The following is a 15,056-nucleotide window of genomic DNA, read 5'->3' as shown; positions in this document are numbered from 1 at the left end:
TACTGATATCTTATTGTATTCATGCACTTTCTAATGTTTTTATATTTTATTTTGTATAGAAATTGTCATTACAAATTTGTTGTATGCTGCCCAGATTCCATAACTAACTAAGCTGCTCAATGATCTCACTCTTTTTTGTTGAGGTTTTTTAAATATACATAATAAAATGTGTCTGAAATGGACATTCAGATTAATCCCACTTCAGCTTCCATGATTTTCTTTAGAAATCTCTGAGAAAGCTTATCTGGTTGCACTTTCAAATAACACAAGATAGAAAATAAAAGCTTGTCCTCTTTCAATACAAATGATTTGGGAAATCATACATAAAATATAGTTATTCCTCATATCTCCTCTCCTGAGGTTCCACAGTGTCTGTTAGTGACATGATCAAAAGAAGCAATCCTTAAGGACTGTGTCTTATAACAGAACACTTCAATACCATTAAAGAAGTAGAGCAAATGCCAGATCTCCTAACAGCTTAGCTGTAAAGTGGTGACCAGAAAACTGCCTAAGCAAATCCGTATCATTAGAGCCTTAGTGAAAATGAAAATGGTACTGGAATGTGTGATGTCATCCTTTCTTGGAAGCGGTACTTTAAGAACACATCAAAAATAGCAGGCGTCACAATTCAACTGCTCAGATCACTGCAAAGTAGTTCTATGAAAGAAAGGTGGCTTATGAAAATATTCTGTAACGTATTGTAATTTTTGAGTTTGCATAACTGAAACCTAGGGCCACAGCCCTGCTTAGCTCTGAAGCTCAATAGGTGGATCACTTTCATTCAACCCACCCTACTGCACAGGGCTGTTGTGGGGCGAGAATGCTTTACTCAAGACTTCACTGGAGGAAGGATGTGAAATGAAACTGGCAACAATGCAATTAAATGTTTACCAAGCAGGTTTCTCTGTCTTACCTGAGCAAAATACAATTTCAATTCCTTTCCAAGAAATTCTTTCTTGTGTAACTGAATTTTAACGTCGGCTGCTGACAAAGGGTCGCTGAAGTTTATCCGTACTCTTTTAAAACTTTTAAAATACTGAAACGTGACATCTTTGTCATATGTTCTAAAGAGTGCTTCAAATCTTGCCTGAAAGACAAATGGAATATTTTGTTAAAAAGCTATCTTGTATTGCATAAACCATTAAAAATTATTTCAGTGGCCAAAGACTTGCTTGCAGAGCTACAACCAAGTACTTTTAAATATTATCCCTCCCCTCCTTGTGGGGAATGTGTGTCCCTGGACACACCTTACCTAAACAAATAAACAAGGGAACTTTTGGGGTTTTTTGCAACTTTTGGGGCTCTGGGGGATAGGGTATTATATAGCTTTATCTCTTCTGCCAGTGCCACACCTCTATTTGCAGGGAACTTGATAGTCAAACTGCAATTCAGTTATGTCGGTTAAAATGTTTCCATTCCACCTATTTCTCTCAAGGATATGTGCAATCAGCCTGATAACGAAAAGGTAGAATTCAAGAGGTAAGCCCTAATGGCTTTAAGCAACAAGTCATCACTGTAACATGGAATAAACCCAACAAAACACAAGCCCTTTGCTAGATTGATGAGAATCAGTATCAATTAATATGTATTAATAGGAACCATGCCTTTGAACATAGTCTTTTTCCTGACTGGTTCTGTATCTTTAACAATGTACATGAAGTGAATGTGTCAGCCTTCGTTTTCACCATGATGCCAGGAAAATCTACACTAGCTGAAACTACCATGCAGCTGCTAAAAAACAATGTGTGACCCTATTTAGCAAGCATGAACGCATAGATGCTATAGAGCACACGTTTCCAATCCAGAGTGCTTCAAAATTTAAGAAACATACAGAACCAGTGTGGTGGGGGGGAAGGCTGTGGCTGGATGAAGAAATAGTGGAGATACAGATGTGGTGGTGATCTAGTTTGCATTTTAAAAAACAACAAAAACCTCCAGAAAGTCTGAAAAAAGACAATTGCTTCTGACCCCAAATAACAAATAATCTGTGGAACTTCAGGTGTGGCAAATCTGCCACCAGCTGACAGCTCCATACCGTAGTGATGCATGCTTAGCGCATGTGTTACTGAGACTTTCAGGCAACTAACCAACTCAAATTTCTTTATGCATCATTCACAGAAGTGTCTGCCATTTAATACTGAGAATAAGGAAACTAGGAGTGGAGTTTGAGGAGGAGACAATAGTTCTTAATCACATTAGCTGAGCATTTATGTATGTTATAATTTCCTGTTTCACAAGCCATTAACAGGAACTGACTACAGTTTCTTTTGTCTATTATAACTTGACTAACTTGTATGGGAATCACAGAATACTGAACTTGCTGGGTTTAGTTAAGTCACAAATCTATAACAGGTTTTGCATGAAGGAGATAACAAAACATAATTTCTTTAAACTTTCAAACAAGTATGTAACACATGGAAATACTATACAACTTTGTACAGAAAGTTGTCAGCCCAAAACTGAGCTACTTCTCTTAAAGAGTACAGAGAATGTGTTTTCATTCTACTTACAACTAGGCTTTTGTTATTAGCGTTTTGAAGTTTTGGTATAGTCTTGCAAAAAAAAAAAAAAAAAGCCAGGCACTGCACTTTTGAACAAGTTACAGTGAGCCCTGTTCAAAGTTTCAAACCCAGTTCCCACCCCCTGCTACTTCCCCCCCACCTTACTTTCACAACTGAAAAGCTGGATGAAATTGTAAACAGTAAAGCTAAATTATTTAAACTAGAAGAATATTTAAAAGTTCATACTAACAGAAGTATTGAGAATTTGTAGACAGTTAACACAAAAGTACTTAAAGGATCATACAAATTACCCCACAAGAAATAGGAAGCTCCTTAAATCAGCTCATTAGTCCATCTAGCCCAGTATTTTCAACACTGGCTGGCAACAGCTCTCCACTGGTTCAGAAAGAGGTCTCTCCTGTCTTTACCTTGAGATGCTGGCGATTGAGCCTGGGAGCTTTAGAATGCCAAGCATGTACTCTGCCACTGAGCTACAACCCTAGCATAATCTTAAGGCATTATTGTAAGAATTTATAAAGCATACAGAAACACAAATGGACACCAGCTTCTGCAGTTTGGGATTATTTTGACATTGCCATATCAAGACCTAACCTAGTCAGTCATTTGAACACACCTACATTTTTTCAGTAACTATATTCCTCACCAGAAACAAAAATCTACAGAGCCTTACCCTAATTTCTGGTTGATTGAAAACCTTGTTGTCAGGAACGCAAGCAATTAAGGAGCCAAAAATGTAATCAAAGTTCCTAAAATGCATCTTCTGCTCTCTTGAAGAATGCTAAGAGCTCAGTACAAGATCACCAAAAAGTCCTTTTTTGAAGAAGCAGCTTTGTACTGTAGAGTGAGAGTTTATAAAAAGGACCAAGTCCAGCCCCTCAACCAAAAAAAAGAAAGGGGAAAAAAGAAGGTTTCAGAGCATCCTGTATGCGACAGCAAATTCCTGAACAAAGTCCTGCCGCATGCTTTCAGGCAGTCAGGGACAAAATATAAGCTTCAACTGGAAAGAGGTGACGTAAGCACATTAGTCAGTTTCCCTATGCTAATTAACTTTGCTCTGGAGAATGGAAAAAACAGCTGAGGTTTGCATAGGCAGCTGCTTTATCAACTCCTCTTGCAGCATAGTTTCCATTGGTAGTAATTCCATTTAGCACTCAGACAACATGCTCTTCACTTGAATGGGACAACCCACTTTAAGATGGAAAAAGTTACTGTTTGAGGACCAAGATTTAGTGCAATAAACAGCAATTAGCTGGCAGAAAACATTGCAAAGTTTTGGAAAGCATACTAAATCTTAGTCACGGTGAAACTCAATCCTCCCGATGTTTACCCAGAACCAGGTCCCTCTGGACTAAATGGGACTTACTCCCAAGTGTGTGTAGGACTTCAGGCTTGTACTTTCCAGAGTTAACTGAATTCTTTAATGAAGGCTGAAGAAAGCCTCTTTTGAAGTGTTCCTGTGTCACACAAAATGTTTCAAACGCTGGAAGAATCCATTTCCCTTTTAAGTCTCTTACGTTCTTCCACTTCTCCTTTCCAAAAACAACCCTCAAAGGAAAAGTGTGATTTTTAAAGCACTGTTTACTAATTTATTTTTCATATGCAGGTGACTCCCAGCTTACACAGGGGTTATGTTCCAGGAATAGAACATAAAGCCCAAATTTATGTATAGTCAAAAACACATTGGGGTCAGTGGTGGGTGGGATTGCCAGTGTGGATGTTCCCTCTTTCTTTCTTTCTCTGTATGTATGTATGTATGTATGTATGTAAAGCTGAATGTGCACAAGATAACTGTGTGTAAAATGTGAGTTATCTGTATCCTACTGAATTGAAAATAGGATACTGGGCCACTAACAATTTCAGTGGCATCCTGTGCAATGCTACCCCCGCCCCCCAACAACTTATTGCACTCCATTCTACAGCATTGTTTTGACGCGTCTTACAGCCCAGAGTGACTGCACTGGTCACACTACCCTAAAACTGCCTCTGAGCCAAGTACAGTGGTACCTTGTTTCTCGAATTTAATCCATTCTGGGAGGCCATTCAACTCCCGGAATGGTTCAAAAACGAAGGCACGGCTTCTGATTGGCTGCAGGAGCTTCCGGCACTCAATCGGAAGCCACAGAAGCCGCGTCGGACGTTCGGCTTCCAGAAAACTTCCGCAAACCGGAACAGTCACTTCCGGGTTTGCAACATTTGGGAGCCAATTTGTTTGACTACCAAGTTAACCACTGTATCCAATATTCTTACACTAAGTCAAATATATGAACTGGGTCTTATAGCAGAGAATCTACAGTGAACTGTGGCCTTAAAGGGGAAACAATTCTCATGTCTATCAGCTTGGGAAACCATAACCTGCTAGGGCACTATGGGAGGAATAAGATTACCCAAACCTTTCCGATCTTGATCACGTGTGCCCAGGAGCAGTAGAGGTGGGAATACAGACATGAGGCTCCTGGGCAATTCTTAAAACATCCATTCCAAATGGCAATAGATCCACGTGCCTATTGAAAAACAGGTTTCTTGTTGACTCTGGAGGCAAATAGATCCACTTTAGATAGGCAAGCCTACACATCCCAGTTCATGAGTACAAAGCAGAAACCTGAATAGATAAAAAAAAAGAGTGCCCTTTGAAATTCCTTCCCCACCCTCCTCCCCAGGATAAACTTTCCAACTTATGCAAGCTTGAAGTATTGCAAAATGGTAAGGGACTAACATGAAGGTATGGTACAGGAAGGATAAATCAAGCCTTTATCCTAAAAGTAGTAAAATCAGATTTTCATAATTTACTTTTATCCCCCTTCACTTCTGTCATTCAGCCTCAAAGATGTCACTTGACATCTATATACTCACATCACATGCTAATCCATGCTTTTCACAAAACATTTTTGATTCCTGTTCTTCCTCAAGTAACTTCAGCTTTTACTTTTATTAAATGATGATCGCAATCAAAATGCACTTGATCAAGTGTACTGAACATGAGAACAAGAAGTCATATTAAAATGGGAATTTCTCACTGCTACCAATAAGAGGTAACTGTACAGAGTCTGTATGGGCTTCCTATTACCATTTAAAGACTGAAACAAACAGTGGACATGACTTAAAGACTACATCACGTTCTCAAAAAATCTTTCCCTTTATTGTTTCCTTCAATATTCACCCTGAGCAAAAGTTTTGGGTACCTTGAAATCTCACTCACTGAATTGTGAACATCATTTGGCTCCAGTAATAATATAATTTAATACCCTTGTGAATTTCTTTCTAATAGGTCATCACTGCTACATGCTTTCTAGGTGGAAGAGAAAAGCAACAAATTTTAATTAATAAAATTATTCTGCAACTTACTAAGTTTATTTGGTAAGGATATTAAAAAAAAAGTTTATACTTTGTTCATGTTTGTTTCGCTTTTTCGGGAAGAATACCTATGAAAAGTTAATTTAGTAGCAATAGAATTTGTAGCAGCAAGTAGTTTATATGAAAAAATGATGAAACAGTATGCAAGGAGTAACATTTGTTTCTTGGTGAAACAATGTGTCACTGAAGACATTAAGAAACCAGAAGCTGGTATTGCAACTAGTGGGAAATTATTTCAATGGCTTCTTTTCTACAGTTTCCTGCTCCACTGCAGAGAGAAAAAGCAGTACTGTATTTGAAGAGGACACAGGACAGTTCAAGCTAGGGACGGAGATCCCAACTAAAGCACCCAAATATTGAGTAAGATTGTGAATTCCCCAGAACCATTTCCTTTTTGAAAATATAGAAGTAATGTGGCAACCCTTAAAGAAGATTAATTTTATGAGGTATGCTAAGTAAATATTCATTGGAAGTAGAGGTCAGTACTACAACCTAGTGGTTAGAGGGCATGCAATTTTCCTAAGCGAAGCAAAGGCATTTCTTTCAGATCTGAAATCCTCTCCAGGGTTTTGCATTCTGCAAAACATGCCAAATTGTGTGTGTTTTGGAGATGAATGCTCTTGGCTACTTAACTGGGTCAAGCCAGAGTAAGATGTGTGGCAGCATCATTTCTAAAAGGAGGCTACTTCAGAGTTATCGTCCTTCCTTGACTCAAAGATAAAGAACCACCACTGCTAGCCTTCTTCCTTCAGTCACTGGGCAGACACAACAGGGGTGGTGATCCAAGTGCATACCTAACAGCTCCTGCCTTCTCAATGGGTGGGGGACAACTCTGCAGCTGTAGCTGGAAAGGAAAGAAGTGGCATGACTGGATCAGAGCAGAGAATGGATAACTTGCTGGGGAAGAAGTGGCAGGAGCCTAGGGGGAGAAAGGCACTATGGTAAATGTCTGCTGAAAATGGGAGAGGGAGGATTTCTATGAAGATAAATGCATTTCTGATTGCATGGTATGCTAGCAAAAATTGTGTGTGTGTGTGTGTGTGTGTGTGTGTGTGTGTGTGTGTTTAACTTCTAAAGGAAAGGTTCTGGGCTCAGCCCTGTGTGAAGGCTACATTATTCTATCCTCTGAACAGGAGTGTTGGGAGGACTCAGTGGCAGAAAGAAAAAATGATTCATATGCTTAGTGACACTTTGTTCACATATTCTGGAACACAGTCCTGTATTGGGAAACATTCTCTGATTAAGTTACGATGAACCCTAGCATTCTTAAAACTGAATCACCCTACCTCTGTGTACACTAATAAAGGGAATAGGAGATATAAGGGCACACACACTGCATGTGCACTGAGAACAGGAGCTTCTGTTTATCCTTCTCCTTTCTTCATCTCTGCCAGGAAGCACAGCCAGATACACCTCATGGCCCGGATATAAACACCCAATGAGAGGAGGTGATGCACAGGTCAATTTGCACCACCCCATTGTACTACATCCCCTTTGCTCCCTTCTTTTGGCAATGGCACTCCAAGGATCCCCACCATTTGGCACAATGGTGAAGAAAGGACCTAAGAGGAGGACTTGAAGGGGGGGAGGCATAGGCCATTTGTTGGTGGCTAAAGGGAAAAAGGAAATCAAGAGCAGTTCTATGGTGGTAGGCTGGACACAAAAAAATGAAAGTGTGTAGGCTGTAGGTTGGTGAACTCATGGAGGTGAGGCAGACCTCCAGATGTAAGGGCTGATCTTTGAATACCATTTAAAAAAACCAAACATTTAACTCTTTCACAGCCAGTAGTTTAACAAAACAAAACATTTTTTTAAAGCCATCCAGAGAATAGGCCTGTAAAATTTTGAACTGAAAATCGCTTGCAAGAGTGACAAAGTAAAAGTAAGCTTTCTCCAAGATATTCAAAAGACATATTATAAAACTTCTAGATTAATTGATTGGTGTATTAAAAAAGAAGAGCATGAGGTATTCTCCCCACTGATACAACCAGGGCGAAACCAGTCTGACGTTTTACTATGTATTGTTGAAATATCAATTCTAGGGGAAATTGTGGGGAACATGATTAACAGTGGTTTGCCTTGAAATACAAGCCAACCCTTGGAAATCTGGGCTAAAAACAGTAACTAATCACCATGGGCAATAGGAGATTCTGGCTCAATGACTGGGAGGAGGGGGAAGAGAGAGATTAAAACAGGGGTTGGCAAGGTTTACCTCGCCTGGGCCAGTTCACTCCAGCGGAGATCCCTCCGTGGGCCAGATCGCATGCACACAGCCACGATTTCCAGCGTCTTCTATTTCCCCAGACACGAATGATTTCCAGCATCTGCATAGACGTGATTTCTGGCATCTGAGCATGCACAGACGTGATTTCCGGCACCGCGGAAGTGAGTCCCCACGCTGCGCTGGTTTAGCGCCGCGTGCAGGGACTCTCCAAGCGGGCAGCTCGGTTTGGGGGCAGTTCGTGGGCTGGTTAAACCCATGGGTTTAACCTTAGGTTGCCTAACCCTGGATTAAAACAACTAATTTCTACTCATAGGAGGGGCTCCACTGTTCTGAAGCAGTCATTGTAAAAGCTTTCATCCAGCCTTTTACTGTTTGAACTTTCCATATAGATTGCACAGACAATACGGTCTATTACCATGGTAGTTAAAACAGAGCAGGTCTCATACAGCTGTGCCTTCCAACACCTGTTTTAAGTTAGGCACTGGTGTTCTGCACTGCCTGAAGCTTCTGTCATCTTCAAAGGTTGTCAGATATGAAGTAATCAGACTAAGAAACTACAGTAGCACAGATCAGCATCTGACGCTTTGACATATCCAATAAAGTAAAAGCCTCCGAAATGAGTCAACAATGGAAATCGGGACCCGTAACATCAAATCTGGTCTGCTTCTTTAAAAAGTAGATCCAGATCTAGGACTGCTATTACCCAAAATAAGTTACAGATAGGTAGCCGTGTTGGTCTGCCATAGTCAAAATAAAAAAAATTCTTCCAGTAGCACCTTAAAGACCAACTAAGTTAGTTCTTGGTATGAGCTTTCGTGTGCATGCACACTTCTTCAGATACACTGAAACAGAAGTTGCCAGATCCTTCTATATAGTGAGAAGGTGGGGAGGGGTATTACTCAGAAGGGTGGTGGGAATGGGTGATTGGCAGATAGCTGAGATGAGCCTGTTGACGACTCTTAACGACTGCAATAGGTCTTACAGGAAAAGGCAAGGGGTGTGAAGGTGAGAAATGGCTTAGTCCATGGAGAGACCTGGTTTGAACAAAGACATTGGATTCTTATCTCATTATACTTGACTTAGCCATTTCTCACCTTCACACCCCTTGCCTTTTCCTGTAAGACCTATTACAGTCGTTAAGAGTCATCAACAGGCTCATCTCAGCTATCTGCCAATCTCCCATTCCCACCACCCTTCTGAGTAATACCCCTCCCCACCTTCTCACTATATAGAAGGATCTGGCAACTTCTGTTTCAGTGTATCTGAAGAAGTGTGCATGCACACGAAAGCTCATACCAAGAACTAACTTAGTTGGTCTTTAAGGTGCTACTGGAAGAATTTTTTTTATTTTGACCCAAAATAAGGTTACAGAAATTGCATTGATCACAGGCCACCTAATCTGCTCAAATTCAGGGTAGATAGAAACAAAACAACTTAAAACAGTCTTAATTTACAGCAATCCACCCTGCTTCAAATCACAAGCACTGCCTATCAGCACCACTCCATCTTGTCTGGATTAAATTTAAACATACTTCCCCTCAGCCACTTGACCTCATCCAAACACTGGTTCAGGACAGAGATAGTTGCTTCTTTGTTAAACATATAGTCCACTGAGAACCAAAAGCTTTATATAGACATTAAACAGCATTTGTGATCAACACATAGCCCTGTGGAACCACAAATTCCCAGAGAGGAAAGTCATGCCGAAAGGACCAAGTAAGTAAGTCCTTTTGAACAAAAGCAAACAAACCCACTGGAGGCCTTTCCTGCCAGATGTTCTAGGACTTCTAACAATTGCTATCATACATGGCTTTGTCAGAAAAGGATGTCTCACACCTTATCAGTAGATTTATGCAGGTCTTTGAAAGACAATTATTAGTATATCTTAAGTACATACTAATCTAATGAAGTCACGTAATGACAGTCAAATTACTGTTAAGTTTCCAGATCTTCTCTTTTCACCACAAAGCATATTAAAGGTAAAGGGTAAAGGGACCCCTGACCATTAGGTCCAGTCGTGGCCGACTCTGGGGTTGTGGCGCTCATCTCGCTTTATTGGCCAAGGGAGCCGGCGTACAGCTTCCGGGTCATGTGGCCGGCATGACTAAGCCGCTTCTGGCGAATCAGAGCAACAGACGGAAACGCCGTTTACCTTCCCGCCGGAGCAGTACCTATTTATCTACTTGCACTTTGACGTGCTTTTGAACTGCTAGGTTGGCAGGAGCAGGGACCGAGCAACGGGAGCTCACCCCGTCGCGGAGATTTGAACCGCCGACCTTCTGATCGGCAAGTCCTAGGCTCTGTGGTTTAACCCACAGCGCCACCCGCGTCCCACAAAGCATATTATTCATGTGCAAATGAGTAATTACAGACTTTCAATTTTAAAAAGAATGCAAAACTTAATGTTTCCAAAACAATGAAAGCATCTGGTTGACTTTTGACCTGATCATGCAGGGCTCTTCTTAGATTCTTAAAGTACCTAACAGAGCAGAAGTATTCAACACACACAGCTTTATCCCTTCCTTTCATCTGTAAGCCAGGCTGTCACATCTCACTTTTATCTACTAAACAAGCTCCGCTTCACCTTCCCAGATAAACTGCATTTTATTTTTATGTATCAATTCCTTGGAAAAGAGGTATGAAAACGGGAAAGTGTGTGTGTGTGTGTGTGTGTGTACACAGTGGATGACCACAATCTGTTCTGGAGGCCTGTCCTTATGGCGAAATGGGTTGCTGGGAGAGGTGCCATTGTGCGCAGGCGGCGATTGCCCAGTTCTGCGCATGCGTGAACGGCAATCGCCACTCCTGCGCATGCACGATCGGCAGCAAACCTGCCGGTTACTTCCGGGTGTGTGTGTGTGTGTGTGTGTGTGTATATATATATATATATATATATATATATATATATATATGAATGAGACAGCTCATTCACTTCAATGTGGTGTGCATTTTATCACAACCAACAGACCAGGTGAAATTCCTTTACTGGGGCTCAGGACCATCAGGAGCCATGGAATTACTATTGAATAGACACTAGATACCAGTGAAAGGTGTTAATATGAATGCAGTACAAGGAGTTAGGAAGTCTTTCATTTCCAGAATAGAGTCAGGATACAAGGGACCTTGTACAACATTTACTCAGTATGCTTTCTTTGGAAAATCTCCATGAACGTAGAGATATAGTATCTCCTACACCACTGGTCTTCAACGTGTGGGTTGGGATCAACTAGCGGTTCGCAGCCTGATCCAAGGTGGGTCGCAACAGAAGCACAAATATCATGCAAATATGAGGTAAAACTTTAAAGATTAAGAAATTGGTCCTCCATAAGCATGTTTGGGTAAAAAAACCTGGGTCTGAAAAGGTTGACGATACCTGTTCTACATAACCCTTAGATGTGCTTTTTCAAATGTAACCAATGAACAAATGAAACATTGGTACTTAAATCTAAAGGGACATGGGTGGCGCTGTAGTCTAAACCACTGAGCCTCTTGGGCTTGCTGATGAGAAAGTTGGCAGTTCGAATCCCGACAATGGGGTGAGCTCCCGTTGCTCTGTCCCAGCTCCTGCCGACCTAGCAGTTCAAAAGCACGCCGATGCAAGTAGATAAATAGGGTGTTTCCATGCGCTCTGATTTCCATCACGGTGTTCTGTTGCACCAGAAGCAGTTTAGTCATGCAGGCCACATGACCCGGAAAGCTGTCTGTGGACAAACGCCAGCTCCCTCGGCCTGAAAGCAAGATGAGCACCGCAACCCCATAGTCGCCTTTGATTGGACCTAACTGTCCAGGGGTCCTTTACCTTTTACCTACTTAAATCCGTAGGTTACTTAAGGAGGAGTACAACTACAGTTTTCATCTTAAGTCACCCACATAATATCATAAAAGCACATGTGTCACGGGCTGCCTCTGGTCTCAGCTCACAAAAGACCAACGCCAAGCTCTTCTTATATACAAGGATGTTTATTGCAGTTCATTATTGGTTCCACAACCGAGGCGTGCAGCCCCGAGTGTCTAACGTCAGACATTTGAAGTCCCCTCTGATTCGTCCCCGCCCCTACACCAACTTATGAGGCTTGTGCTAGACCACCGCTTCCTGTCTTTCCTTTTCCGCAGGGTCTTTCTGCCCCCCTGGGTTCCTTCCCTCCTGCTCTCTCCCGAAGCGGATTCCTGAGATGCCTGTTCCCCCCTCCTTCGTGCTTTGGGGCTGGGCTCCTCCTCCGGGCTTTCTCCATTTCCGCGCGCCTCCACATTTGAACTTGGCGCGCGCTCGCTACCCCTGACCTTCCTTTTGACACTGACACTACTCCCTGTACTACTCTCCCCCTCTTCCGGCAGGACGTTCTCCCCAGATCTCCTTCCCCTGTCTCTTTCCTGCTCCGCTCCGTGTGTCACACTGGGAACCCCCCTCTCTTCCCTTCGTTCCTGCTGGGAAGCCGGCCCCGATCTCCCACTCCCGCTCGGGGTTTCCCTGCTGCTTCCCTGCTCCTGGCAGGTCCCCCCTGTGACCCCCCTTGTCCTGACTAGGGGCGCCCCCTCCTGAGAATCCTCCGATTCACTTGAGAGACTCATGGAAGATCTCAAGTCATTGTCATCCTCTTCCCCACTGTCCTGGGATTCTTCCTCGTCGCTCTCCGTCTCCTCCCTCACCTGTGCCTCTGTCTCTGAACCCCTGACAACATGGATTATCCCAAAGAATCCTGAGATCTGCAGTTTACACCTCAAAGAACTATAATTCCTAGGACTCTTAACTACAGTTCGGCGGATTCTTTGGGGGAAGCCATGTGTTTTTCGATGTATTCGAAAAACGTATTTTTCAAATGTGACCTTGAAACATTAAAATGTTAAGCACTCCAAAACATATACACAGATTGAAGTTTGCCAAAGCTAACACTAAACCCATAAAATACACACACACCCTCCCTGGTGATAACTTAGTGAGTATTCTTCTGCTTTAGTGGCAAGTCTGGGGCAGGAGGGACAGTGAAGATGCATTTTTTTAAAAAAATAAATAAATCTGCATATTTAATTATTATTTTTTAAAAAGAGCTTGTTTGAGAGCAGTTAATGGACTATTAAGTTACCTTTAGATGCTTATAAAACATCTTCATAAGTCTCACCCTTACCTTCTTAAAAATAGTTTGCACGTTATTTTCCTAGGCTAAAAAAATATCTGCAAGTGTTTTTCTTTACGTTAAAGTTTCCCATTTGAGGAAAGAATTACCGTATTTTTTGCACCATAACACTCACTTTTTTCCTCCTAAAAAGTAAGGGGAAATGTCTGTGCGTGTTATGGAGGGAATGCCTACAGGTGGCATGCCTACAGATTTTCCTCCTCTAAAAACTACGTGCGTGTTATGGTCGGGTGCGTGTTATAGAGCGAAAAATACGGTAAGCATGGGAAGTTGCAACCAAGAGTGCTTGGGTGGGAGATTATGAACTAATTTGAAGAACTGGCCAGTAACTTCCTGCAGTCCTTTCTTATTAAACCACATGTACTACATTATAAAACTATGGAAAGTCACAATGTTTCCAGATAACAAAAAATAAAAAAAATAAAAATGCATAGCATTTTCTGTAAGTGATTCACAGCTATATTCCAGTTTCCAGACAAGCTGGAAAAACATTTCACACAGACTGCTCCCTTTTGGATGGAAAACACAGGAAACCTTTGAGAACGTGTAGTCATGTTTATATCTGCTATAAATGCAGCTTGAGATGGGAACACAGGTCAAATCCTCCAATTCACTAAGTTATTGCTGCCATCACAGTATACGTCCAATTTACTGACTTTTTATGGACCCTAGGCATAATCGCCTTCTTTCAGAATGGCTATGCCTACCAAGCACAAGGGAGAATGAGATCCAAGACTGATTACTGAATTTTCTTCTCATTCATCCTATAGAACTTAAACCATATTTTTTTAAAGCATAGTAGTTATGAGCATATAAAGAAACAAAGCTATCCCCAGGTGTAGATCAGTGTACCTCACAACATTAAATTTATTCACAGATTCAATCACTGCCTCTGGAGACTTCAAGGAAGGGAGTTTCATTTCAGACAATGGTTCCCAAACTTTTTATCCCATTGACCACTTGAAAATTGCTTAGGGTCTTTGTGGACCACCTAATGATTATTCTCTGGAGTGGTGCATCCCATTTCGCTGCTTGAGGCAAAACAGGAAGTGCCCCTATAATGCCCCCACCAAAGCATCCCTTGCCTAGGTTGTACGGTGGCATAAAGCAAAGGTGATAACAGCAGGTTCTGGTGAAATTTTTGGTGAGGGAAACTGGCACCAATACAACTAGCAGCAGCTGCTTCACCCCGCCTCATGGGTGCGCCAGCCCTGACTTTTCTGCATTTCAGAACCTCCAACTTAAAATGCGTAAAAAAGAGCAACCTTGCAGAATTATACCAGTGTCATCTGATTAGGTTTGGGTGATGTACCTCTGGGTGAAGGCGCCATCACACTCTGGCCCTCAAACCAAGGGTGGAACAAGCCAATGCAGCTTGTTTTTCCCTTGGTGCGCTGGTTACGGAGGGACTCCTTCCACCGACAGTGGCTGTCACGCGGAGGAACAAGCTCCATCGGCCCCAGCCCTGAGAGGTGACGTGGCCAATGGAGCTCTTCCTCCCTCGGTTCACTTTCATTGCTTTCATTTTCTTAAATGTTAATGCAGTAAAGTTGTTAACATAATAAATGCACAGCAATAACTTTTGATCTCCTATTTAAGGCTGTGCCCGAAAAAGGAGAGGAGAGAGTTCTCAAGATCCCAGGGTTCATTCACCCAACACGAGACTACGCTTTAGCAATATGAATTAAATGTTTACGAGCAATGTTTTTCAGAATGGAAAATTTCCATGGAAAAAGCATAGCACTGGACCTTCTGTAAGCATCACAGCTGAAAAGTGTCCCAAAGAGCTCTACAAGTCATGTATGAAACTCTAAAAAATTCTTTCCA

The 15,056-nt window shown here is 41.9% G+C and overlaps 2 protein-coding genes across 5 annotated transcripts in view; one reads left to right on the top strand and one right to left on the bottom strand.

The window, feature by feature from the left end:
- The window catches only part of CLIC6 (chloride intracellular channel 6), a 131,872-nt gene that overhangs the window by 74,111 nt on the left and 42,705 nt on the right, over positions 1-15,056 (top strand). The gene's annotated exons all lie outside the window — the stretch shown is intronic.
- The window catches only part of RCAN1 (regulator of calcineurin 1), a 31,781-nt gene that overhangs the window by 6,243 nt on the left and 10,482 nt on the right, over positions 1-15,056 (bottom strand). For 2 of the 4 annotated variants that reach the window (XR_014525396.1, XM_083500251.1), the window contains exon 2: positions 914-1,087. Coding sequence is in view for 2 of the 4 variants with exons in the window: in XM_083500251.1 (XP_083356377.1) it covers positions 914-1,087 (174 nt within the window). In the remaining 2 variants the exon portion in view is untranslated. Of the gene's footprint in view, positions 1-913; positions 1,088-3,192; positions 3,594-15,056 lie in introns of those variants that run through there. The other 2 variants (XR_014525397.1, XM_083500252.1) reach the window with 2 other exon arrangements.

The sequence above is a fragment of the Podarcis liolepis genome, assembly GCF_965112155.1.
Source record: "Podarcis liolepis genome assembly, chromosome: 4".
Lineage (NCBI taxonomy): Eukaryota > Metazoa > Chordata > Lepidosauria > Squamata > Lacertidae > Podarcis > Podarcis liolepis.
Note: the sequence above shows the minus strand (reverse complement) of the source record. Positions and strands in the feature narration are given on the sequence as shown.